General features: G+C 28.9%; 1 protein-coding gene across 1 annotated transcript in view; it reads right to left on the bottom strand.

The window, feature by feature from the left end:
- Positions 1-997: 997 nt before the first annotated feature.
- Positions 998-25,904, bottom strand: part of LOC119609486 (cytosolic endo-beta-N-acetylglucosaminidase) — a 32,706-nt gene continuing 7,799 nt past the window's right edge. Inside the window, exons 2-5 of the mRNA XM_037964305.1 lie at positions 19,704-19,935; positions 18,121-18,269; positions 17,131-17,308; positions 998-4,450 (exon numbers count right to left, since the gene is read on the bottom strand). Coding sequence (XP_037820233.1) covers positions 3,169-4,450; positions 17,131-17,308; positions 18,121-18,269; positions 19,704-19,935 — 1,841 coding nt within the window. The 3' untranslated portion in view covers positions 998-3,168. The remainder of the gene's footprint in view (positions 4,451-17,130; positions 17,309-18,120; positions 18,270-19,703; positions 19,936-25,904) is intronic.

Below are 25,904 nucleotides of genomic sequence, written 5' to 3'. Positions count from 1 at the left end.
TTATGAGTCACACTTCTAATCAAGTTCTGACTCATTTTTTAATCTTTTTTGAGTCATTAATGAGTAGAATTTTACTGGCCGTTTTAGAGTAATTTTCGAATCATATTATAGTCATCTTACTCTCTCAAGCAACTATAACCCAGCTAGCAGTTTTTGAAATTTTTGATCACATTCGAGTCATTTATGACTCTTCTGCACGATTAAAGCTCATTTTCTGATCATAAATGATTCATTCGTCGGGAGAAAATGGTACCCTACCCGCGACTCTTCTAAACGAGTCTTTTATGAGCCCCACTTCTGATCAGTTCTGACTCATTTTTTAATATTTTTCGAGTTATTAATTAGCAGACTTACTGGTCGTTTTAGAATTATTTTCGAATCATATTATAGTAATTTTTGAGTCTTTTCTGAGTAATTTTTATGTTTGTTACAGACAAATACAATACAACAGAAAACACTTTTCGATCTTCCGACTGCTCGAAATGAGCCCATTTTCTAATCAGTTTCGACTCATTTTTGAATCGTTTTTGAGTCATTTTTAAGTGTAAGTAAGAAACAATTTTTGATCTTCCAACTGCTCGAAATATGATCACAAAATAAGTTTTTAAAACCATCATATTTTAAACACCCGGATGATCAATTTATGATTGCTATACATTTTGTTATTGTTTTTCAAATAATCAGTTTTCAATCATATATCGGGATCATTTTTTAAGCGCTCAACTTATTAATCACGTTTAGATCATTAATCATCCAACAATCTTCCAAATGCTAGCTGGGAATGTTAACAGCCCAACCTTTCTAAACTGTGTAGGGTGTAAAGACTTTCTTCTATGGAAATTCTGTTTGATTAGATATTCAAATGTTTACTATAATCCCTAGTTTAGGTCTATCGCCTGAAATAAAAACTTATGTATGTATATTGATTAGTAAAGACCAAATTTTATTAAAAATATATAATTTTTTCTTTATTTATTTACCGTTTACATTTGTATATAAAAATTATTACAAAAATATTTTTTTAAGTAGTTATATGTTATTACAAAATATATATATATTTATTTGTAGATGTGTATAATTATAAAATTTGACTAATGGCAATAATTTGTATGGGTTTTTGTATTTGGGAGCAAATGATTTTAATTAAACATAACTTAATTGTTATATAATTTTATAGTAATTATATAAAATTGAATTGAGAAAATGTTTTAAAAATATTTCGAAAATTATATAAAATACTAAATTTTATATTAGACAAGGATTGACTTTCATACAGTTGTTTAAGGATCCCACTAACAGTAATATTTTTTTAAGAAATCTGCTAAATATATATGGTTTTCTATTAAATATTAAAAAAATTCCCCAAGTTTTTTATTTGGCACAAAGGAAAATTCACATTTTTAAAGAAAGTTTTAAATACAAAAAAATTACAATTTTAAAATTTTGCTTAAATTAAGTTAAATTTTAAGAAATATTTGAAAAAAAAAACAAAAATCGCTATTACTACACAATTTTGCACTATAATTCTCAACAAAAGTGTTTTAATTAAAATATAAATTAATTTTTATATTTTTTTAATTTCTTTGCTGTTACAGAGATTTGTTTAGTGCAAATAAGTTCTAGTAGTTTTGCTGATTTTGTGAAAAAAATTTAAAAAAATAATTTTAGAATAATAAGAAAATAAGACATATATTCATATTTTTTATGAATTTATAAAATACGTTAAACATTTCCATTTAAATCAGGAAGAGAATAGTTTTGAGTTTTCAGTTTGTCATCAAAATAAAGTTTGTTAAATTGTTAAGGTTATAATTCTCAAAGTGTTTATTTAATAATTTTTTTTATAGAAAAAGGTTCTTTATAGATTTATAAATTTTTTTTAAATATTTTTCACATTTTCAAATTTGGATTTTTTAAAAAAATTTTCACATTTGCAAAAAAAAGAAGAAAACTTTATTTCGATAATATTGAGTAAATGTGAAAGAATGTTTTAAAACTGAGATCATGTTTAAGTTCGTTTAAGGAATTGATTACTTTTCTTAGGACATTATTTAACATGTTCTCATTTTGCAGAATAATTTCTACACTGAAAATAACTCATGCTGAACTTTTTTCGTAATATTTACGAACATTTTGTATATAATACGAAATATTATTTAATCAAAACCCTTTTCTAATTCTACGGAAGTACCGGAATTCGCAGTAATATGTTTCTTCGTATATATTAAGAAACTTTGTTTTCTTAGAAAATGGTACCCTAGCCGCGACTCTTATGAAAGAGTATTTTATGAGCCCCTCTTCTGATCAGTTCCAACTCATTTTTCAATCTTTTTTGAGTCGAATTACAGGTCGTTTTAGAGTAATTTCCAAATTATAATTAAGTAATTTTTGAGTATTTTATCAGTCATTTTTATGACTTTTACAGACAAATACAGTAATACAGAAAACAGTTTATGATCTTGCGACTGCGCGAAATATAATAAAATTTTCGAATCAGTTTTTAAGCCTACAATTTATTAATCACTTTTAGGTCATAAAAAGGAGAAACTTTCAATAAAACAAACTTTATTTTAAGGGCATAACTGAAAAACGTTCTTGATTTTTGTAAGAAAGTCGAGCCGGTCTAATATCTCTTTAACAATTAATTTATTTTGTGCTGAAAATTTGTAACAGATGACAGTATTACAATAGGGGCATTTGTTAAAAATAAATGTATATATAATTCTTATATAAAAATACTAATTTATAAAGAATTGAAATTATACTAAAATCTTAAATTAATTATGATTTTATTTGGTAATACGTCTTTTTGTAGAGCTTTTAATATAATGTTTCTAATTATAAACTTATTTTATAAACTTTAAAGTGTCCAGTGTTATAGTGAAAGAAAGACATGCTTTGAAATTATTAAAAAGTACGAATACTAAAGCTACTAAATACTAAATCAATTGTGGCAGAAACTCTGTCGGGAATGTTATAAATTTAAACGAACAATTGTTTCTGAAAAGCTAAAAAGCTTTACACTCTTTGAACCGTTGAGGTAGAGCCTTACCAATTCTAAATAAAAAATATAATTAAACTAAATTTAGAAATTTTCTAATACTTTCAGTAAAAACTAGTTGCCCATTACTGTCATCTTTTTATTTAAGCCAAATTCCCCCCTTTTTTTTAATTTAATAAATCTCCCCCATAAACTTGTATTAAAGCAATATTACTATCGGCAGGAAAATCATGTTGATTCACATCGAATTCATTAATATAAACAGCACCCAAATAGGCAGTATCCTCTGCCTCAGCTGACTTACGATACAGACAACCAATATCTTTTACTTGTATGGCACCATCGAACTCGACCACATAATAGCGCACCTGCCAGCCATTGGCTTGAAAATCTTTGAAAGCCATATCTTTGGGTATTTGTGGACATTCTAGGGGGCCACTTAACAATTCATTGTATTTAGGTTTGAAGGGTGAAACATAACAGCGACCACGTTGCAAACTGACCGTATCATAGTAATCTCCTAGGAACAGGTAACAATCTCTGCTATTATTGCCAGTGCAAAAACGTAAAATGCAATCAAATTCTCCATCTCTGGGATTTAGTTTGTAGGCATAGGCAAATACCAAACCACCACGCAGCATTTTAAAGTCGGAAGAGAAAATACGAAAACTACTGTCGTATTGTAAAATGCGCAGACAGGAGCCACCATTGAAGGCATCATCATAATAACGTGTGGCTAAGTCATGCAAGGGTACCGAAGGCTGCAGTGATTGACGTGACAAATTGAAAAATCTGCCCTCAGTGTTATCTGCTGCAGTTGTTTGCTCTGCGGCTGCAGAGGTAGAGGGCAGTAAAGTTGTTGCTGCTGTGGCTGTTGCTGTGTTTGTTGTTTTTGGCAAACCACTCACGTAGGTTTTTTTCCCTGAACCCAAACAAAAGTCCGAATAGAAGGGCATTGTTATGTACGGATGAGTAGCCAAATGTTCCCATAATAACCACCAAAACTTTTCATTTCTCATTAGAAACGCCTCATTCGCCTGGTCATCACCCAAAGGTTCTTTGATATTATAACCATACTGTTGCAACGTTTCATACGTCCAACCTGGTGCAAAAATTCCCGTAGAGAAACGATGCTTGACAATGCGTGCCAATGTTTGTTTACTTTGAAATTTGGCAGTTTGCCCGCGACCAAAAATATCTATGCCAAAAAAGACATTTTCGAAGGGCTCACGTTCTTGTTCGCAAACCGTACGTGTGACTTGAAGACTACGGTCATTCCACGAATAGTTGACGAGCGCACCATTGGCCGCCTTAAAGAAACGCACATTTTTGTCATTGATCTCATTCTGCCACGATAACTGACCTCCTTCGATGACACTGTCATACCAAATGACTGACCCAGAATCAATTTCTTGTTCAACAATTTCACGTAGTCTATCCACAAAATATCTGAAACAAGAGAGAACAAAGAAACAATTGTACATTAAGTAGATAAAACAAAACCAAGTTAAATGAATGAAAGAATGAATGTTTGCAGTAAGCATTGATTTGTTTGGGGTTTTGTGTTCTTTCGGAGTTGTAAAGATATTTTATGGTTTACACCATTTAGCAGGTTAATTTGAGCAAAAACATTTTGCAATTGATCGTATTTTCTAGTTCAGTTCTAGTTCAGTTCCAGTTCAGTTCTAGTTCAGTTCTAGTTCAGTTCTAGTTCAGTTCTAGTTCAGTTCTAGTTCAGTTCTAGTTCAGTTCTAGGTTAGTTCTAGTTCAGTTCTAGTTCAGTTCTAGTTCAGTTCTAGTTCAGTTCTAGTTCAGTTCTAGTTCAGTTCTAGTTCAGTTCTAGTTCAGTTCTAGTTCAGTTCTAGTTCAGTTCTAGTTCAGTTCTAGTTCAGTTCTAGTTCAGTTCTAGTTCAGTTCTAGTTCAGTTCTAGTTCAGTTCTAGTTCAGTTCTAGTTCAGTTCTAGTTCAGTTCTGTTCAGTTCAGTTCAGTTCAGTTCTAGTTCAGTTCTAGTTCAGTTCTAGTTCAGTTTCTAGTTTCAGTTCTAGTTCAGTTCTAGTTCAGTTCTAGTTCAGTTTCTAGTTTAGTTCTTAGTTCAGTCTGCTCTGTTCTAGTTCAGTTTCAGTTCAGTTCTAGTTCCTGTTCTCGTTCAGTTCTCGTTCAGTTTTCAGTTCCAGTTTCTAGTTCAGTTCTAGCTTCTAGTTCTAGTTCAGTTGCTAGTTCAGTTCTATTCAGTTCTAGTTCAGTTCTAGTTCATTCGTAGTTCTAGTTCTAGTTCTAGTTTCAGTTCTAGTTCAGTTCTAGTCCAGTTCTAGTTCAGTTCTAGTTCAGTTCTAGTTCAGTTTTTCTAGTTCAGTCTAGTTCAGTTTCTAGTTCTAGTTCAGTTCTAGTTCAGTTCTTAGTTCAGTTCTAGTTCAGTTCTAGTTGCCGTTCTAGTTCAGTTCTAGTTCAGTTCTAGTTCAGTTCTAGTTCAGTTCTAGTTCAGTTCTAGTTCAGTTCTAGTTCAGTTCTAGTTCAGTTCTAGTTCAGTCTAGTTCAGTTCTAGTTCAGTTCTAGTTCAGTTCTAGTTCAGTCTAGTTCTAGTTCAGTTCTAGTTCTAGTTCAGTTCTAGTTCAGTTCTAGTTCAGTTCTAGTTCAGTTCTAGTTCAGTTCTAGTTCAGTTCTAGTTTAGTTCTAGTTCAGTTCTAGTTCAGTTCTAGTTCAGTTCTAGTTCAGTTCTAGTTCAGTTCTAGTTCAGTTCTAGTTCAGTTCTAGTTCAGTTCTAGTTAAGTCTAGTTCAGTTCTAGTTCAGTTCTAGTACAGTTCCGTTCTTGGTCTTTTATGGTTTGTATGTTTTGGTCATTTCGTACGATTTCCTTTCAGAAACAGTGTAATTTCCCAAAAATCCTTAGACAAATTTGTGTAAATAAACCATCATCATCATTGCATCTACATCGTACGTAGTAGTACGAAAGTATTTCAAATGGATTTAATTTTTGTTTTGGCATTAGTTCTTTTTCATTTTCTGCAAATTTGTTTACGAGCTTTTACAGTTTTAACAGCCTTGCTTGCCATTTAATGTCGAATTTTTTGTTATTGTTTTGCCTAGAATTTATCATTCTCGTTGGTCCACAGACATTGTTGCCATTGTTTTTAGTGTTTTTTAGGCTTTAAACATAATAAGGATTGAAATGACTTTATTTTGTCAACATCTTATTGATATAAATGTTGCCAAAGTTTTGCCAAAAAACTAATTCAATGGAATTAAAAAGAAGCAGGGGAAATGAATAAGAAGGTATTTAAAAATAATAAACAAAGAAAGTGGCTTAATATAGCTAAAGAATTAATTGAATAGTTTGTTGTGTTCATTGTTTAAAGGGGTTTAAGTTTCTTTATCTAAAATGTATTAATTTCGAAAACTTACTCAAGGTTAAAATAAGGTACATTTTTAAATAAAATCAGTAGAGGGGTCAGGCAAATAGCTAACACCATGACAATTTCTTTGGGGTAGGAAATATTCCTAACACTTTATATGAGGAGGTCATGACAACCTACTATAATAGGTCTCCGATTCCTTTTTACACTTATTTAAATGCTGTTATAATTTTATGCAATTCTTTTAACTGTAACATTTTAAATTAAATTAATATTTGTCTTTTATTTGCAGGTAAATAAATTCAAATTTGTTTGTTTAAACTTAAAGATCTGTAAGTACGCATTATTATGTACGAATGAACATTATTTATTTAATATACATTCCATAAAATAACAGTACTATGAGAATTAGTGAACTTGTAATCAAACTAAGGGCCACAAATTTGAGAAATGCTGACTGGATCATGATGAAGTGACCCAAAATAGTGGTCAAAATCGGAAAATGGTTACTTATAGAATTAAACCTTACTCGTATCAGGGACCCGTATTAACTTGTTCGAACTAACAAAATTCTTTTTTGACTTCATAATTTATCCATTAGAATCACCTTCTGAAAATCTCTCAAATCTAGTGTACGGTATCAAAAGGTCACACACACTCGACTATATTTACATATTTCTTTCAATTCATTTTTGTTACGGTTAATTAATTTTATTTTTATTTACACACATTGTTAAAATAGCATGACATTTGTGTATATTTGAGTTTCAAGTGTAAGATATTGTACAAATAAATGTTAACAGAGTGCAAATTAAATAAAAATTATAGCAATTTAAAACCACTTTGTTTAAATATGTTATATAAAAATAATAATGAAGTATTTTCCATAAAAAAATTAACTTGTAAGATATTTTATTAACAAAATTTCCGAAAAAAAAGGATTTATGCTAGATTTCTGCTAGAAGAGAAAATAGTTTCTTATAAAAAATTATACTCAATTTATACCTTGTTCCGAATTTTCGATTTGTATTTCCGAAAGTTTTAAAAGAATTACAATGGTCCAGTTCAGTACTAGCTCAGTTCTAGTTCAGTTCTAGTTCAGTTCTAGTTCAGTTTAGTAGTTCAGTATTCTAGTTCAGTTCTAGTTCAGTTCTAGTTCAGTTCTATTCATTCTAGTTCAGTTCTAGTTCAGTTCTAGTTCAGTTCTAGTTCAGTTCTAGTTCAGTTCTGGTTCAGTTTTAGTTCAGTTCTAGTTCAGTTCTAGTTCAGTTCTAGTTCAGTTCTAGTTCAGTTCTAGTTCAGTTCTAGTTCAGTTCTAGTTCAGTTCTAGTTCAGTTCTAGTTCAGTTCTAGTTCAGTTCATTTCAGTTCTAGTTCAGTTCTAGTTCAGTTCTAGTTCAGTTCTAGAGTTCAGGTTCTAGTTCAGTTCTAGTCAGTTCTAGTTCAGTTCTAGTTCAGTTCTAGTTCAGTTCTAGTTCAGTTCTAGTTCAGTTCTAGTTCAGTTCTAGTTCAGTTCTAGTTCAGTTCTAGTTCAGTTCTAGTTCAGTCTAGTTCAGTTCTAGTTCAGTTCTAGTTCAGTTCTAGTTCAGTTCTAGTTCAGTTCTAGTTTCAGTTCTAGTTCAGTTCTAGTTCAGTTCTAGTTCAGTTCTAGTTTCAGTTCTAGTTCAGTTCTAGTTCAGTTCTAGTTCAGTTCTAGTTCAGTTCTAGTTCAGTTCTAGTTCAGTTCTAGTTCAGTTCTAGTTCAGTTCTAGTTCAGTTCTAGTTCAGTTCTAGTTCAGTTCTAGTTCAGTTCTAGTTCAGTTTCTAGTTCAGTTCTAGTTCAGTTCTAGTTCAGTTCTAGTTCAGTTCTAGTTCAGTTCTAGTTCAGTTCTAGTTCAGTTCTAGTTCAGTTCTAGTTCAGTTCTAGTTCAGTTTCTAGTTCAGTTCTAGTTCAGTTCTAGTTCAGTTTCTAGTTCAGTTCTAGTTAAGTTCTAGTTCAGTTCTAGTTCAGTTCTAGTTCAGTTCTAGTTCAGTTCTAGTTCAGTCTTAGTTCAGTTCTAGTTCAGTTCTAGTTCAGTTCTAGTCAGTTCTAGTTCAGTTCTAGTTCAGTTCTAGTTCAGTTCTAGTTCAGTTCTAGTTCAGTTCTAGTTCAGTTCTAGTTCAGTTCTAGTTCAGTTCTAGTTCAGTTCTAGTTCAGTTCTAGTTCAGTTCTAGTTCAGTTCTAGTTCAGTTCTAGATCAGTTCTAGTTCAGTTCTAGTTCAGTTCTAGTTCAGTTCTAGTTCAGTTCTAGTTCAGTTCTAGTTCAGTTCTAGTTCAGTTCTAGTTCAGTTCTAGTTCAGTTCTAGTTCAGTTCTAGTTTAGTTCTAGTTCAGTTCTAGTTCAGTTCTAGTTCAGTTCTAGTTCAGTTCTAGTTCAGTTCTAGTTCAGTTCTAGTTCAGTTCTAGTTCAGTTCTAGTTTCAGTTCTAGTTCAGTTCTAGTTCAGTTTTAGTTCAGTTCTAGTTCAGTTCTAGTTCAGTTCTAGTTCAGTTCTAGTTCAGTTCTAGTTCAGTTCTAGTTCAGTTCTAGTTCAGTTCTAGTTCAGTTCTAGCTCAGTTCTAGTTCAGTTCTAGTTCAGTTCTAGTTCAGTTTTTAAAAAATAGACTTTTTAAAATTTATTAAAAATTCACTATTAAAATAGAAATATTCTCCAAAACTTTTTTGGATTTTTCTAAATATCTGTAAAAAGAAAACTTTTTTAAAATTCTTTATTAGAAAATAAATTTTTCAAAAAGCTTTTTTTTAGAGAAAAAAACACACCTTCATCTTTAAAATTGAAGTATAGTGTGTTAAAGTTACATATTTATTACAAAAACTTTTTCTAGAATAAAGACATAAATAATTTTTTCCGCAAACTCCATATACGAACAATTTTAAAAACTAATTGGCAACAATTAATTATAACCATAAAAATTAAATGAAATTCTTTCCAACTTTTTATAATGCCCACTGAATTACAGTAACTACTCTGGAAACACTTAAAAAGGACCGTTTTTTCATTTTTTGTTCGCTTAAAACTAGCGCAACGTTTAGCAATTGCAATTTATTGAAAAAATATTGACAGGTTGTTATATTTTTAATGGCTCAACAACGCCATAAAGTTGTAACAAAAAACAAAAGCAGAAAAAACTACACCATAGGGTATTACAACGAAATAAAATAAAACTTTTTAACACCATAAATAAAGAGACAACAAAAAAAGAGTCATAAAAAGAACAAAAAAATTGTATCTTTATTTCGGAAGCAGTAGCAGCACACTTACGCACAAACAAAAAAATGTTTAATTAAAATAATGGTTCACACACTTGGCAAATAAAAAGAGACTAAAGAGAAATAACAAAAAAGATCAATAAAACCCTTAACAGACAAAAAGGAACTTTAATTTAGCCGTAAGACAAAAAAAAAATGGTCTCTTCAAAAACTTTGTTAATAAATCCCAACTAGATTAAAGGCATAAAGAAACAACAACTAATAAAGGGCCCAAAAAGAAAAAGAACAAAAAAACTATCATTAGTTATAATATTGGAAAACAACTAAGAAAAGTTACTTTATTGCAAATAGTTACTGCTTTGCCTTAAAACTTTCTTTTTCATTTGATTTTTGCCTTAAAGTCTTAAATGTTTAAGGATCTTTTATTTTATTTTATTTTATTTTATTTTTTTTGTAGTTGTTGTCATAAGTGCCTTGTTTCTCGTCTTATGCTCAAGAGTAGATTAAATGTCATTTTTAGTAGTAACAGAAAAAAAAAACGAAAGTGAAGTAGTAAACTAAAGTCAATAAATTTTTCTTTTAATTTATTTACTTTGAAGAAAATATACAAAAACACTTGAAACTTGTATTTAATGCCAAAACTATTATACATAGTAAGCTTTTAGCAGACAAAAGGAGAGTAGACCAGATAGACGAAAATAAGGATGAGCTACTACTAAAAAATTTTCTAAAAAAAAATAATTTTCCATAAAAAGAGAATTTTCTCGAAAATTTTCCATAAAAATAGAATTTTCTCGAAAATTTTCTGTGAAAAGAGAATTTTCTCGAAAATTTTCTGTAAAAAGAGAATTTTCTCGAAAATTTTCTGTAAAAAGAGAATTTTCTCGAAAATTTTCCATAAGAAGAGAATTTTCTCGAAAATTTTCCATAAGAAGAGAATTTTCTCGAAATTTTTCTATAAGAAGAGAATTTTCTCGAAAATTTTCTATAAGAAGAGAATTTTCTTGAAAATTTCTATAAGAAGAGAATTTTCTCGAAAATTTTCTATATAAAAAGAGAATTTTCTCGAAAATTTTCTATATAAAAGAGAATTTTCTCGAAAATTTTCTATATAAAAAGAGAATTTTCTCGAAAATTTCTATATAAAAAGAGAATTTTCTCGAAAATTTTCTATATAAAAAGAGAATTTTCTCGAAAATTTTCTATTATAAAAGAGAATTTTCTCGAAAATTTTCTATATAAAAAGAGAATTTTCTCGAAAATTTTCTATATAAAAAGAGAATTTTCTCGAAAATTTTCTATATAAAAGAGAATTTTCTCGAAAATTTTCTATATAAAAAAAAAAGAGAATTTTCTCGAAAATTTTCTATATAAAAAGAGAATTTTCTCGAAAATTTTCTATATAAAAAGAGAATTTTCTCGAAAATTTTCTATATAAAAAGAGAATTTTCTCGAAAATTTTCTATATAAAAAGAGAATTTTTCTCGAAAATTTTCTATATAAAAAGAGAATTTTCTCGAAAATTTTCTATATAAAAAGAGAATTTTCTCGAAAATTTTCTATATAAAAAGAGAATTTTCTCGAAAATTTTCTATATAAAAAGAGAATTTTCTCGAAAATTTTCTATATAAAAAGAGAATTTTCTCGAAAATTTTCTATATAAAAAGAGAATTTTCTCGAAAATTTTCTATATAAAAAGAGAATTTTCTCGAAAATTTTCTATATAAAAAGAGAATTTTCTCGAAAATTTTCTATATAAAAAGAGAATTTTCTCGAAAATTTTCTATATAAAAAGAGAATTTTCTCGAAAATTTTCTATATAAAAAGAGAATTTTCTCGAAAATTTTCTATATAAAAAGAGAATTTTCTCGAAAATTTTCTATATAAAAAGAGAATTTTCTCGAAAATTTTCTATATAAAAAGAGAATTTTCTCGAAATTTTCTATATAAAAAGAGAATTTTCTCGAAAATTTTCTATATAAAAAGAGAATTTTCTCGAAAATTTTCTATATAAAAAGAGAATTTTCTCGAAAATTTTCTATATAAAAAGAGAATTTTCTCGAAAATTTTCTATATAAAAAGAGAATTTTCTCGAAAATTTTCTATATAAAAAGAGAATTTTCTCGAAAATTTTCTATATAAAAGAGAATTTTCTCGAAAATTTTCTATATAAAAAGAGAATTTTCTCGAAAATTTTCTATATAAAAAGAGAATTTTCTCGAAAATTTCTATATAAAAAGAGAATTTTCTCGAAAATTTTCTATATAAAAAGAGAATTTTCTCGAAAATTTTCTATATAAAAAGAGAATTTTCTCGAAAATTTTCTATATAAAAAGAGAATTTTCTCGAAAATTTTCTATATAAAAAGAGAAATTTCTCGAAAATGTTCAATATAAAAAGAGAATTTTCTCGAAAATGTTCTATATAAAAAGAGAATTTTCTCGAAAATTTTCTATATAAAAAGAGAATTTTCTCGAAAATGTTCTATATAAAAAGAGAATTTTCTCGAAAATGTTCTATATAAAAAGAAAATTTTCTGGAAAATTTTTTAATAAAAATAGAATTTTCTCGAAAATTTTTTAATAAAAAGAGAATTTTCTCGAAAATTTTTTAATAAAAAAGGAGAATTTTCTCGAAAATTTTTTAATAAAAAGGAGAATTTTCTCGAAAATTTTTTAATAAAAAGAGAATTTTCTCGAAAATTTTCTATAAAAAGAGAATTTTCTCGAAAATTTTCTATAAAAAGAGAATTTTCTCGAAAAAAGAGAATTTTCTCGAAAATTTTCTATAAAAAGAGAATTTTCTCGAACATTTTCTATAAAACGAGAATTTTCTCGAAAATTTTCTTTAAAAAGAGAATTTTGTCGAAAATTTTCTATAAAAAGAGAATTATCTCGAAAATTTTTTAATAAAAGAGAATTTTCTCGAAAATTTGTTAATAAAAAGAGAATTTTCTCGAAAATTTTCTATAAAAAAAGACAATTTTCTCGAAAATAAAAAGAGAATTTTCTCGAAAATTTTTTAATAAAAAGAGAATTTTCTTCAAAATTTTTTAATAAAAAGAGAATTTTCTCGAAAATTTTTTAATAAAAAAAGAATTTTCTCGAAAATTTTCTATAAAAAAAGAATTTTCTCGAAAATTTTCTATAAAATAAGGAGAATTTTCTCGAAAATTTTTTAATAAAAAAGGAGAATTTTCTCGAAAATTTTTTAATAAAAAAGGAGAATTTTCTCGAAAATTTTTTAATAAAAAAGGAGAATTTTCTCGAAAATTTTTTAATAAAAAAGGAGAATTTTCTCGAAAATTTTTTAATAAAAAGAGAATTTTCTCGAAATTTTCTATAAAAAGAGAATTTTCTCGAAAATTTTCTATAAAAAGAGAATTTTCTCGAAAATTTTCTATAAAAAGAGAATTTTCTCGAAAATTTTCTATAAAAAGAGAATTTTCTCGAAAATTTTCTATAAAAAGAGAATTTTCTCGAAAATTTTGTATAAAAAGAGAATTTTCTCGAAAATTTTCTATAAAAAGAGAATTTTCTCGAAAATTTTCTATAAAAAAAGAATTTTCTCGAAAATTTTCTATAAAAAGAGAATTTTCTCGAAAATTTTCTATAAAAAGAGAATTTTCTCGAAAATTTTCTATAAAAAGAGAATTTTCTCGAAAATTTTCTATAAAAAGAGAATTTTCTCGAAAATTTTCTATAAAAAGAAAATTTTCTATAAAAAGAGAATTTTCTCGAAAATTTTCTATAAAAAGAGAATTTTCTCGAAAATTTTCTATAAAAAGAGAATTTTCTCGAAAAAAGAGAATTTTCTCGAAAAAGAGAATTTTCTCGAAAAAAGAGAATTTTCTCGAAAAAAGAGAATTTTCTCGAAAATTTTCTATAAAAAGAGAATTTTCTCGAACATTTTCTATAAAAAGAGAATTTTCTCGAAAATTTTCTTTAAAAAGAGAATTTTGTCGAAAATTTTCTATAAAAAGAGAATTATCTCGAAAATTTTTTAATAAAAAGAGAATTTTCTGGAAAATTTGTTAATAAAAAGAGAATTTTCTCGAAAATTTTTTAATAAAAAGAGAATTTTCTTCAAAATTTTTTAATAAAAAGAGAATTTTCTCGAAAATTTTTTAATAAAAAAAGAATTTTCTCGAAAATTTTCTATAAAAAAAGAATTTTCTCGAAAATTTTCTATAAAAAAAGAATTTTCTCGAAAATTTTCTATAAAAAGAGAATTTTCTCGAAAATTTTCTATAAAAAGAGAATTTTCTCGAAAATTTTTTAATAAAAAGAGAATTTTCTCGAAAATTTTTTAATAAAAAGAGAATTTTCTCGAAAATTTTTTAATAAAAAAAGAATTTTCTCGAAAATTTTTTATTAAGACAGAATTTTTCATGAAATAAAATTTTCGAAAATTTTCTTAAAAGAAATTTTGAAAATCTATTTAAATCGAAAATGTAAAATAACTGATCGATTTTGTTCTAAAAAAGCCCTCCTCTCAGCTTATTCGTTCACTTTAAGTAAGCACCTGAAATTTTTACCACAAGTACACTGAGCTTTTTGTCTTCTATTTGTAAAAATACAATAATTCCTTAAATACCCTGCTTTATGGCATTATTGAAACCCATAATAAGCAGCACAAATGATATAAAACAGCTCATGACTTATGACCAAAATCCAACCAAATTCATGTTAAAATAATATTGAACTTGGTGTAGTATTTTGTTGATTTAACTTTTAAGACCTTTTATCAAACACACTCACACACATAACATACATGCATAATATTCAATACATTTACATGTACATACATACGTTCCAACATACACCCATTTATATTGGTTTACAGTTACATGTACTCTAAATAAATAACCAGAGTAATACGAGCTTGTGATTCATGGACAAAAATGACAATTTTGTTTGCCAAACATTAGAGGGAACTCACTACTAATGCTGTGAAATTTCAGTTTTCGAAACGAGGGTCATAAATGTTTATTGGTTTCCAACTAATTGGGAAATTTACTTAATTTTAAGATTGATATTTCAATATGAAGATTGAAAATCTTTAATGTACAAATTTTCTTAACTTTAGTCCGATATTTTTGTTTTTATTAAGTTTTTTGTGACCCTCGTATAATTCTGTAAAAACAAACTGCTGTGGATATTATATTTTCACTACCTATAGTTTTTCGTTTGAAACATTTCCAGGTGTAAACACTAACACTATTACATGCAAATGGAGTTAGTTATTTTTGGCACCTGTAGTCAGACATATTGAAATACAAGTAAAAACCATTACTCACACACCTATAAATCTTCTATTTACCTTTGGTCTTAAAAGTTTTTTTTTTCGTTTAAAAATGTAATCAAAAGTAAACAAAACAACCGACATAACGATGTTCGAAGGACCAACAGTCAAGCAGATAGGCTACATACTACATACACTTGTAATATAAAAAGAGTCTTATGAAAATTACAAAAACAAGAAATCCATAAGAACTTTCATATGTAGAACTATATACATTTTGTGTATACGCAATAATGTTTGAGTATACTACACCATTTGCAATAGGAAATATAATATAAATATATATTTTACAATTACTAACTATCTCCACTACATTACATTACAATTAAGAAATTTGTAAAATACAAATAAATAATTGGAAATTTTCTTAATTACATTTGGATACTGTGTAGTATTTAATATTATTTTATGTTGTAAATATGTTTAACCGAATTATTACGTTCGATTGGAGTCAATTGCTTTTTAAATTCTGTGGTTGCTGTTGTATTTGATGTTTAAATAAATAACTAAACAGTAAATTAAACAGAATGGAAAATTAATTTTAAGCCTTTTGTTTAGAATTTTGTTGGTATTAGATAAAGTAACAATAAAATTGAAATCAATTAACAAAATTATATTACAATTTAATTTAATTAATATTTACTTTGAAAAATAAAAATATAAACTATTTTGAATATAAAAGTCTTTCTTAATTGATTTGTTCTAAGAAATAAAAAATTTTTAGACGAAAAAACTACATTTTTCAAAAGTTTGTATTTACGATAAAAAGTTTTAGGAAATTAGAACTGAATTTCTGAACTAGAACTAAACTAGAACTGAACTAAAACTGAACTAAACTGAACTAGAACTGAACTAAAACTGACTAGAACTGACCTAGAACTGAACTAAACTTAACTAGAACTGAACATACTGGAACTATAACTGAACTAGAACTGAACTATAACTGAACTAGAACTGAACTAGAACTGAACTAGAAAATGAATCTAAACTGACTAGAACTGAACTAGAACGGAACTAAACTGAACTAGAACTGAACTAGAACTGAACTAGAACTGAACTAGAACTGAACTAGAAACTGAACTAGAACAGACTAAACTGAACTAGAATTGAACTAGAACTGAAAGAGTAACTGAACGAGAACTGAACTGAACTGAACTAGAACTGAACTAGAACTGAACTAGAACTGAACTAGAACTGAACTAGAACTGAACTAGAACTGAACTAGAACTGAACTAGAACTGAACTAGAACTGAACTAGAACTGAACTAGAACTGAACTAGAACTGAACTAGAACTGAACTAGAACTGAACTAGAACTGAACTAGAACTGAACTAGAACTGAACTAGAACTGAACTAGAACTGAACTAGAACTAGAACTGAACTAGAACTGAACTAGAACTGAACTAGAACTGAACTAGAACTGAACTGAACTAGAACTGAACTAGAACTGAACTAGAACTGAACTAGAACTGAACTAGAACTGAACTAGAACTGAACTAGAACTGAACTAGAACTGAACTAGAACTGAACTAGAACTGAACTAGAACTGAACTAGAACTGAACTAGAACTGAACTAGAACTGAACTAGAACTGAACTAGAACTGAACTAGAACTGAACTAGAACTGAACTAGAACTAGAACTGAACTAGAACTAGAACTAGAACTAGAACTAGAACTAGAGCTAGAACTGAACTAGAACTAGAACTGAACTAGAACTGAACTACAACTGAACTAGAACTGAACTAGAACTGAACTAGAACTGAACTAGAACTGAACTAGAACTGAACTAGAACTGAACTAGAACTGAACTAGAACTGAACTAGAACTGAACTAGAACTGAACTAGAACTGAACTAGAACTGAACTAGAACTGAACTAGAACTGAACTAGAACTGTACTAGAACTGAACTAGAACTGAACTAGAACTGAACTAGAACTGAAATAGAACTGAAATAGAACTGAACTAGAACTGAACTAGAATTTAAAAAAATAATTTTTAAAATTGCACATAAATTCAACTTTTTCGTTAAAATTTTCCCCTAAATAATATTATTCTCTCATTTAAGACTATTAAGTTTACCAAACATTAAAAAAGCCATAAACTTTAATATTTAATTTAAATGTATGGCAAATTCTTTCACACAAACTCCAAACAATTTGTATGCATTTCCAATAACATTAGTTTTATATCAATTACTTAGCATTGAATACATATTTGTTAAACAATACTTTTATTGCTGGTACTTACAATAAATTCGAAACACATTCTGGACTCACTTTACATTCGATATTGATTAGCCAACCATCGAAATGATAGTGTCTGCATAATCTAACCAAAGCATCGACAGTATTGTTCACCATTTCCGTTGATTCTAAAACTTCGTGTAAAAGCTGTGAACCTTTTGCGCCCTCAGTAATAAAGGTACCTGTGGGTGAAAAAAATAAAAACCAGAATTACACATAAACAATGGTAATAAATGTAACTTTAATGGTATTTGGAAGAGGCGAAATGAAAATATGCAAATAGTTCTAAGGGCAAATATAAGCAGGAAATAGGCCTTGCTGTAGGCCTTGAGAGGGTCATTCGAATTAGGGCTTATTATGGACACATTTGACATTACTGGAATTCTACAAGACCCTATATGGAAAATATTTAGGTAGACATTCCAAAATAAGTACAGTTTGAGATTAAGAAAACTTTTGGAAGGTTGTATTGAAACTGCTGAAGAAGGCCTCCTTCTATATAACAAGGCCCTTTAGTGACTTCCATTTTCACACACAATTGTCATATATAGTACATTTATTTACACTCCATTCATGTTGACTTGTTTTAGAACATGCTGAGATTAGTGAAAACATTTCTAATATCTAAGTCAATGGTCGGCACAAAGTAACAATAACATAATAAAACTCAAAGGCTACAATGCAACTTATTACATTTTTCATTCGACTTTAAATGGCTTTTACAAAAACTATTTACCTTAGACCCCTAGTGGTTATGGATGCCGAGCACTAACTTGCATATAGTATTACTGTTTTTGTTTATAGTGTGTCATGTAAGGAAGTGCGATTTCCTGTTTTTATGTGTTTTTATATTTCTGCTTCTATTTTTTTTTATTAGAAAATTTTATTGGCTGTATATTTAATGGTATTAGTTTTTTTCTATCTCTATAAATGTGCTTGCGTTTAGATTCAGTTTTAAATGTATTAAATTGAAGTGTGAAAAAATAAGTTTTACCTAAAACAGCTACACCATGTTTGTGGGCAGCATTTATCCAACCACATGGTGGTATTGTAACATAATTGTGGCTAAAATAACAGAAATAATCAATGCCGGGCCAATGATAGAAACGATAATCGTCATATTTTTTTGAGGAATGATAGTGTCTGAAAAAAAAATTAAAAATAAATAGGTAAAACAATAGACAGTTAATTAGGAATGTAATGTATAAAAACATAGATCATAAGGATTAGAGTAATGTAAAAAATTTAAATTAATTTATTTGTAAAGAAAATACCTTCTTGATCAGAATTGTGAATAGCAAAGAACTTGGAAATCTCTAAAACTGAATTAAAACTGAACTAAATCTAGAACTAGAACTGAACTAGAACTGAACTAAAACTGAACTAGAACTGAACTAACTGAACGAGAACGGAACTAGAATGAACTAGAACTGAACTAGAATAGAACTGAACTAGAACTGAACTAGAACTGAACTAGAACTGAACTAGAAACTGAACTAGAACTGAACTAGAACTGAACTAGAACTGAACTAGAACTGAACTAGAACTGAACTAGAACTGAACTAGAACTGAACTAGAACTGAACTAGAACTGAACTAGAACTGAACTAGAACTGAACTAGAACTGAACTAGAACTGAACTAGAACTGAACTAGAACTGAACTAGAACTGAACTAAGAACTGAACTAGAACTGAACAGAACTGAACTAGAACTGACTAGAACTGAACTAGAACTGAACTAGAACTGAACTAGAACTGAACTAGAACTGAACTAGAACTGAACTAGAACTGAACTAGAACTGAACTAGAACTGAACTAAAACTGAACTAGACTGAACTAGAACGAACTAGAATGACTAGAACTGAACTAGAACTGAACTAGAACTGAACTAGAACTGAACTAGAACTGAACTAGAACTGAACTAGAACTGAACTAGAACTGAACTAGAACTGAACTAGAACTGAACTAGAACTGAACTAGAACTGAACTAGAACTGAACTAGAACTGAACTAGAACTGAACTAGAACTGAACTAGAACTGAACTAGAACTGAACTAGAACTGAACTAGAACTGAACTAGAACTGAACTAGAACTGAACTAGAACTGAACTAGAACTGAACTAGAACTGAACTAGAACTGAACTAGAACTGAACTAGAACTGAACTAGAACTGAACTAGAACTGAACTGAACTAGAACTGAACTAGAACTGAACTAGAACTGAACTAGAACTGAACTAGAACTGAACTAGAACTGAACTAGAACTGAACTAGAACTGAACTAGAACTGAACTAGAACTGAACTGAACTGAACTGAACTAGAACTGAACTAGAACTGAACTAGAACTGAACTAGAACTGAACTAGAACTGAACTAGAACTGAACTAGAACTGAACTAGAACTGAACTAGAACTGAACTAGAACTGAACTAGAACTGAACTAGAACTGAACTAGAACTGAACTAGAACTGACTAGAACTGACACTGGACTAGAACTGACTAGACTGAACAGATCCGCACAGAAATTAACTAAAACTAAACTAATATTTATTTTCCAAAAATGTATTTTATCTCTTACTTACCTATCTTCCAAGTAATTGCCCATCATATCATGACAAACCAAAACTTTTCGTCGATTATGATCGCCAATAGGTTCTCGATAATTACTTATGAAATTAAATTGTCTCTGTAAAAATACTGGTCGTGAGCGGGATTTGAGAGGCATAACATATTCATGCCACTGAATATTTTTACTGCGTATCTTTAAGTTTAATAACTGTTCATTGTTGTGTAAAGCCTCAGCCTCTAATTGATCTCAAGAGATGGAGTATAGGACATTATAAATTAATTTTTGTTTAAACTATTATTAAAGAATAACTTCAAATAATTAATTAAAAAAGACAAATCACTGTTATTTGTTACAAGTTTCAATTAAAACTGAGCTCAAAATATTAGCATATGCATTTTGTTGTAAATATTTATAATTACTATTGTTTTATTTTATTTAGTTTAGTTTATTCTTATCAAAATAAAAGCAAAATCATTTTTATTTTCACATATTCTTTTTATTTTTTTGCAAAATGTAATGTGTTATTATTAAACTATTACTTATTATGTGCACTTGCCTTTGCAACGAATATTTGTAAAAATGTATAAATTCTGATTAGAATGGCATTAGTTTCTCTTACAACGACAACAACAGAAGAGAATAATGAAAATTATAAAACCAAATAATGACGACATAACCCCATTTATCATTTCTTGGCGGCAAAAGAAAACACAAATGTTTATTTTTCTATTCTAAGCCGTTCGACTTCGCATGCATTCAGTTTTGCATTTTATAGGTCAACTATAAAATAGTGCCAACAATAGCAAAACTTCTATCACAATTATATATAGTGCAAAAATGGCACGTTTAATAAAGTTCTGATAAAGTAAACCGAAAAAAGAAGATAAACGTTTGTTTGTCGCAACAAAGGTTTTTCTTTAGAAAACATTGATCTTTATAAGGTTAAGAATAGTATAAATCAAATATATTACTATCATACTTCTATGTTTTTATTATCTCTTCTATTTAGCTAAGTTCAATTTTTGTTCGGTTCTAGTTCAGTAACTAGGAAATCTCTAGTTCAGTTTTAGATCAGTTCTAGTTCAGTTCTAGTTATACCCTACACCACTTTAGTGGGGAGCGTATATTGGATTTGTGCTGATGTTTGTAACATACAAAAATATTCGTCCTAGACCCACCTTAAAGTATACCAATCGGCTTAGAATCGACGAAGCCTATTGAAAATGGTTAAAATCGGTCCATTATTTCACCTAGCCCCCATAGAACAGAACTCCCCGAAAAGGGCTTCTGAGCTCATAATTATGTTAAATATACAGATATATCGATAAAATACGGCACAACTAAGTTTTGTAGAAGTCTTGATGACCCTGCCAAATTTCATAAAGATCGGGCTCCATTTGACCCTAGCTCCCATACAAAGTCCCCTTAAGAAAATTACTTGAATGTCCCAAATTTTACTTATAAAAGTAGAGCCCCTTTCAGAAAATTAGTTTTTCATCCATAATTGCTTAAATGTATCGGAACAAGGGAATATTGAAGATAAATACTTTATTATGAAAAATAAATCACATTTAATATTCATAACTGGTGTAGGGTATCATATGGTCGGCCAAGCCCGACTATACTTTCTTACTTGTTCAGTTCTAGTTCAGTCTAGTTCAGTTCTAGTTCAGTTCTAGTTCAGTTCTAGTTCAGTCTAGTTCAGTTCTAGTTCAGTTCTAGTTCAGTTCTAGTTCAGTTCTAGTTCAGTTCTAGTTCAGTTCTAGTTCAGTTCTAGTTCAGTTCTAGTTCAGTTCTAGTTAGTTCTAGTTTCAGTTCTAGTTTCAGTTCTAGTTCAGTTCTAGTTCAGTTCTAGTTCAGTTCTAGTTCAGTTCTAGTTCAGTTCTAGTTCAGTTCTAGTTCAGTTCTAGTTCAGTTCTAGTGCAGTTCTAGTTCAGTTCTAGTTCAGTTCTAGTTCAGTTTCAGTTCAGTTCTAGTTCAGTTCTAGTTCAGTTCTAGTCAGTTCTAGTTCAGTTCTAGTTCAGTTCTAGATTCAGTTCTAGTTCAGTTCTAGTTCAGTTCTGGTTCAGTTTCTAGTTCAGGTTCTAGTTCAGTTCTAGTTCAGTTCTAAGTTTCAGTTTCTAGTTCAGTTCTAGTTCAGTTCTAGTTCAGTTCTAGTTCAGTTCTAGTTCAGTTCTAGTTCAAGTTCTAGTTCAGTTCTAGTTCAGTCTAGTTCAGTTCTAGTTCAGTTCTAGTTTCAGTTCTAGTTCAGTTCTAGTTCAGTTCTAGTCAGTTCTAGTTCAGTTCTAGTTCAGTTCTAGTTCAGTTCTAGTCAGTTCTAGTTCAGTTCTAGTTCAGTTTCTAGTTCAGTTCTAGTTCAGTTCTAGTTCAGTTCTAGTTCAGTTCTAGTTCAGTTCTAGTTCAGTTCTAGTTCAGTTCTAGTTCAGTTCTAGTTCAGTTCTAGTTCAGTTCTAGTTCAGTTCTAGTTCAGTTCTAGTTCAGTTCTAGTTCAGTTCTAGTTCAGTTCTAGTTCAGTTCTAGTTCAGTTCTAGTTCAGTTCTAGTTCAGTTCTAGTTCAGTTCTAGTTCAGTTCTAGTTCAGTTCTAGTTCAGTTCTAGTTCAGTTCTAGTTCAGTTCTAGTTCAGTTCTAGTTCAGTTCTAGTTCATTTCTAGTTCAGTTCTAGTTCAGTTCTAGTTCAGTTCTAGTTCAGTTCTAGTTCTAGTTCAGTTCTAGTTCAGTTCTAGTTCAGTTCTAGTTCAGTTCTAGTTCAGTTCTAGTTCAGTTCTAGTTCAGTTCTAGTTCAGTTCTAGTTCAGTTCTAGTTCAGTTCTAGTTCAGTTCTAGTTCAGTTCTAGTTCAGTTCTAGTCAGTTCTAGTTCAGTTCTAGTTCAGTTCTAGTTCAGTTCTAGTTCAGTTCTAGTTCAGTTCTAGTTCAGTTCTAGTTCAGTTCTATTCAGTTCTAGTTCAGTTCTAGTTCAGTTCTAGTTCAGTTCAGTTCAGTTCTAGTTCAGTTCTAGTCAGTTCTAGTTCAGTTTAGTTCAGTTCTAGTTCAGTTCTAGTTCAGTTCTAGTTCAGTTCTAGTTCAGTTCTAGTTCAGTTCTAGTTCAGTTCTAGTTCAGTTCTAGTTCAGTTCTAGTTCAGTTCTAGTTCAGTTCTAGTTCAGTTCTAGTTCAGTTCTAGTTCAGTTCTAGTTCAGTTCTAGTTCAGTTCTAGTTCAGTTCTAGTTCAGTTCTAGTTCAGTTCTAGTTCAGTTCTAGTTCAGTGTCTAGTTCAGTTCTAGTTCAGTTCTAGTTCAGTTCTAGTTCAGTTCTAGTTAAGTTCAGTTCTCGTATCTTAGAATTATTCAATTAAAGCCTCGTGTTATAATTTTCACAACATGCTTAAATTCCCACATTTCTACAAACAATAAAGGATTTTCTGCCTTACAATTCTTTTCAAAATCACTATAATTTATGCTTTTATTGTAAATTGTTCATTTCTACTTCAAAAGCTATAATTTGTCTAAAATGTTGGATTATTTTATACGAATGTAGCAAGAAACATCCTTTATGGGTTGTTAAATGTTATACTATTTAGCAAAAGAAAAATGCACCATAATATAAAATTTTAAACATTTTTTAAGCATAAAAAAGGTGTTGCTTTATGTTAGAATAGTACAATTACTCAAAATAATGAGCCAACGGCAAATCAATAAAAGAGAAATCTATTATTCAAAAGTATTTTGCTTTTTTTTAATGTTTGAAATTTTGAATTCCTTCGAAAGTATTCCTCAAAAAAATTATTTTCCTAAGTGTAGTTTTAATTTTGTCTAATACTGTATAGGAAAATATCAAACTAAAAATAGCTTTATTGTGTGTAAAAATTTTTCTGAAATATGAATGTTTATTCGTATGTATTTGCTTCAGTTTCTACGCCCAAATGTTTGAAATTGTATAGTTAGAAATATAGATCATTTACAATTTTAAAATTTGTTTTCAGTTGCATAGTTATAAAGTATTCCTTCAGTTTTTAAAGCACCAATTTATCGATTCGGCCACTCTTATTTGAAATGGCTACATAACGATTACCCGATAATGAGTGTAGTTAGTTTTGGGAAGAAATACTACGGAATATGCTCACTTCAGAAATTGAACTAGGAAGAAGTTATCTTATTGAACAGAAACTATTCAGAACTACTGGGATGTTGTATAGGAGTGCGTAAGGTCAGTTATATACAATAAATATTCATGGTCACACAGTGGTATAGGAAAAAAAAAAGAGGGAAATAATTCGGTAACTTCTAAACGGTTAATCCGATTTTAATGAAATTTGGTATGCACAAAGAGGAGGTGTTGTCGAGTTTAGGTTTTGAATTTGGACCTTATAGGCCAACCAGGGGCCCGGCGGGGGGTCCTCAAATTAGGACACCTCGGCTATGTTAAATTTTTAAAACGATCCTATTTCTTCATTTGAGTTCCGATTTAAAAAAAATTTCGTATATAGAATCTCCTCATCGAGCACTATAAAAAATGTCGTCGTAGCAGTAAATTATCTCTTATAGTTTAGGAGATATTCGCATTTGAATATTAAAATTTTAAAATTTTTACCGTCCTTACTTTAGTTTTTTTGATAATAGCAGGTCCAAATATTTCCGATTTTCGCCATTTTTTTTTTATTTGCTTAACAACAAGTTTATATACCAAGCAGTGAAAGAATTATGTAAAAATCATGACTGAGTCCAAAGTTATAGGCATTTAAATTTAAAAAATTAAAAAAAGGCGATTTTTTGTCATTTTTTTGGGAAAAAAGTATTTTTTTCTTTTTAAGTTATCTAAAAAGTTTCTAAGAAGATGTATATAGAATTTATACTTTTTGGAAAGCTGACTTTACATAAAATACGATAAATGAAACAAAACCTAAAAATTTTTGATACCGAGGGGACCAGGTCCATCCAAAAAAACCCTATTTTTTATGGAAAATTAAATTTTGAGCAAAAATTCTCAAATCGCATAGTCGATATCAAATTATAGTGACCTGTTTTATATGACCCAATAAGTTCTTAATCATTTTGTAACGGGTTTCGATAACCCCGCCCCTGGTATGGATATAATAGGCAAAAAACCAAAAAATCCCATTTTTGGGATTTTTTAAAACTTTTTTGGGAATTCCGGGATTTCTAATAAGAAAATTCGAAATTTTTATTTAATTTTGGATTTTGAGTAAAAAAATCTACCTAACTGTAAAATTTCATCAAAAAATATTCATAAATAAAATTTTTATTGCAATTTGAAAAATTTGTATCTTCGCAAAAACTGAATAAAAAACATTTTTTAATTTTTTTTAAAAAAAGTATTCCGCGAATTTTTTAATTTTCAAAAATTATATACAGTTTTGAAAAATAGACAAAATTACCTTTCCATTGATATATAACATGCCTACCTAATGTTTTTTAAGTGACAAATTAATTAGGGAAAACTCAACATCTTTTAGAAAATTTACCTAGCACTATTATTTTCATCCATATATGTAACAAATTTAAGAGTTAACCTTATGGATGAAAATAATAGTGCTAGGCAAATTTTCTAAAAGATGTTGAGTTTTCCCTAATTAATTTGTCACTTAAAAAACATTAGGTAGGCATGTTATATATCAATGGAAAGGTAATTTTGTCTATTTTTCAAAACTGTATATAATTTTTGAAAATTAAAAAATTCGCGGAATACTTTTTTTAAAAAAAATTAAAAAATGTTTTTTATTCAGTTTTTGCGAAGATACAAATTTTTCTAATTGCAATAAAAATTTTATTTATGAATATTTTTTGATGAAATTTTACAGTTAGGTAGATTTTTTTACTCAAAATCCAAAATTAAATAAAAATTTCGAATTTTCTTATTAGAAATCCCGGAATTCCCAAAAAAGTTTTAAAAAATCCCAAAAATGGGATTTTTTGGTTTTTTGCCTATTATATCCATACCAGGGGCGGGGTTATCGAAACCCGTTACAAAATGATTAAGAACTTATTGGGTCATATAAAACAGGTCACTATAATTTGATATCGACTATGCGATTTGAGAATTTTTGCTCAAAATTTAATTTTCCATAAAAAATAGGGTTTTTTTGGATGGACCTGGTCCCCTCGGTATCAAAAATTTTTAGGTTTTGTTTCATTTATCGTATTTTATGTAAAGTCAGCTTTCCAAAAAGTATAAATTCTATATACATCTTCTTAGAAACTTTTTAGATAACTTAAAAAGAA

Source organism: Lucilia sericata, unplaced genomic scaffold (genome assembly GCF_015586225.1).
Source record: "Lucilia sericata isolate MDLA Ls3-8-SP2 unplaced genomic scaffold, ASM1558622v1 Contig000990F_arrow, whole genome shotgun sequence".
Taxonomy (NCBI): domain Eukaryota; kingdom Metazoa; phylum Arthropoda; class Insecta; order Diptera; family Calliphoridae; genus Lucilia; species Lucilia sericata.
This window is presented reverse-complemented; position numbering and strand designations above follow the sequence as displayed.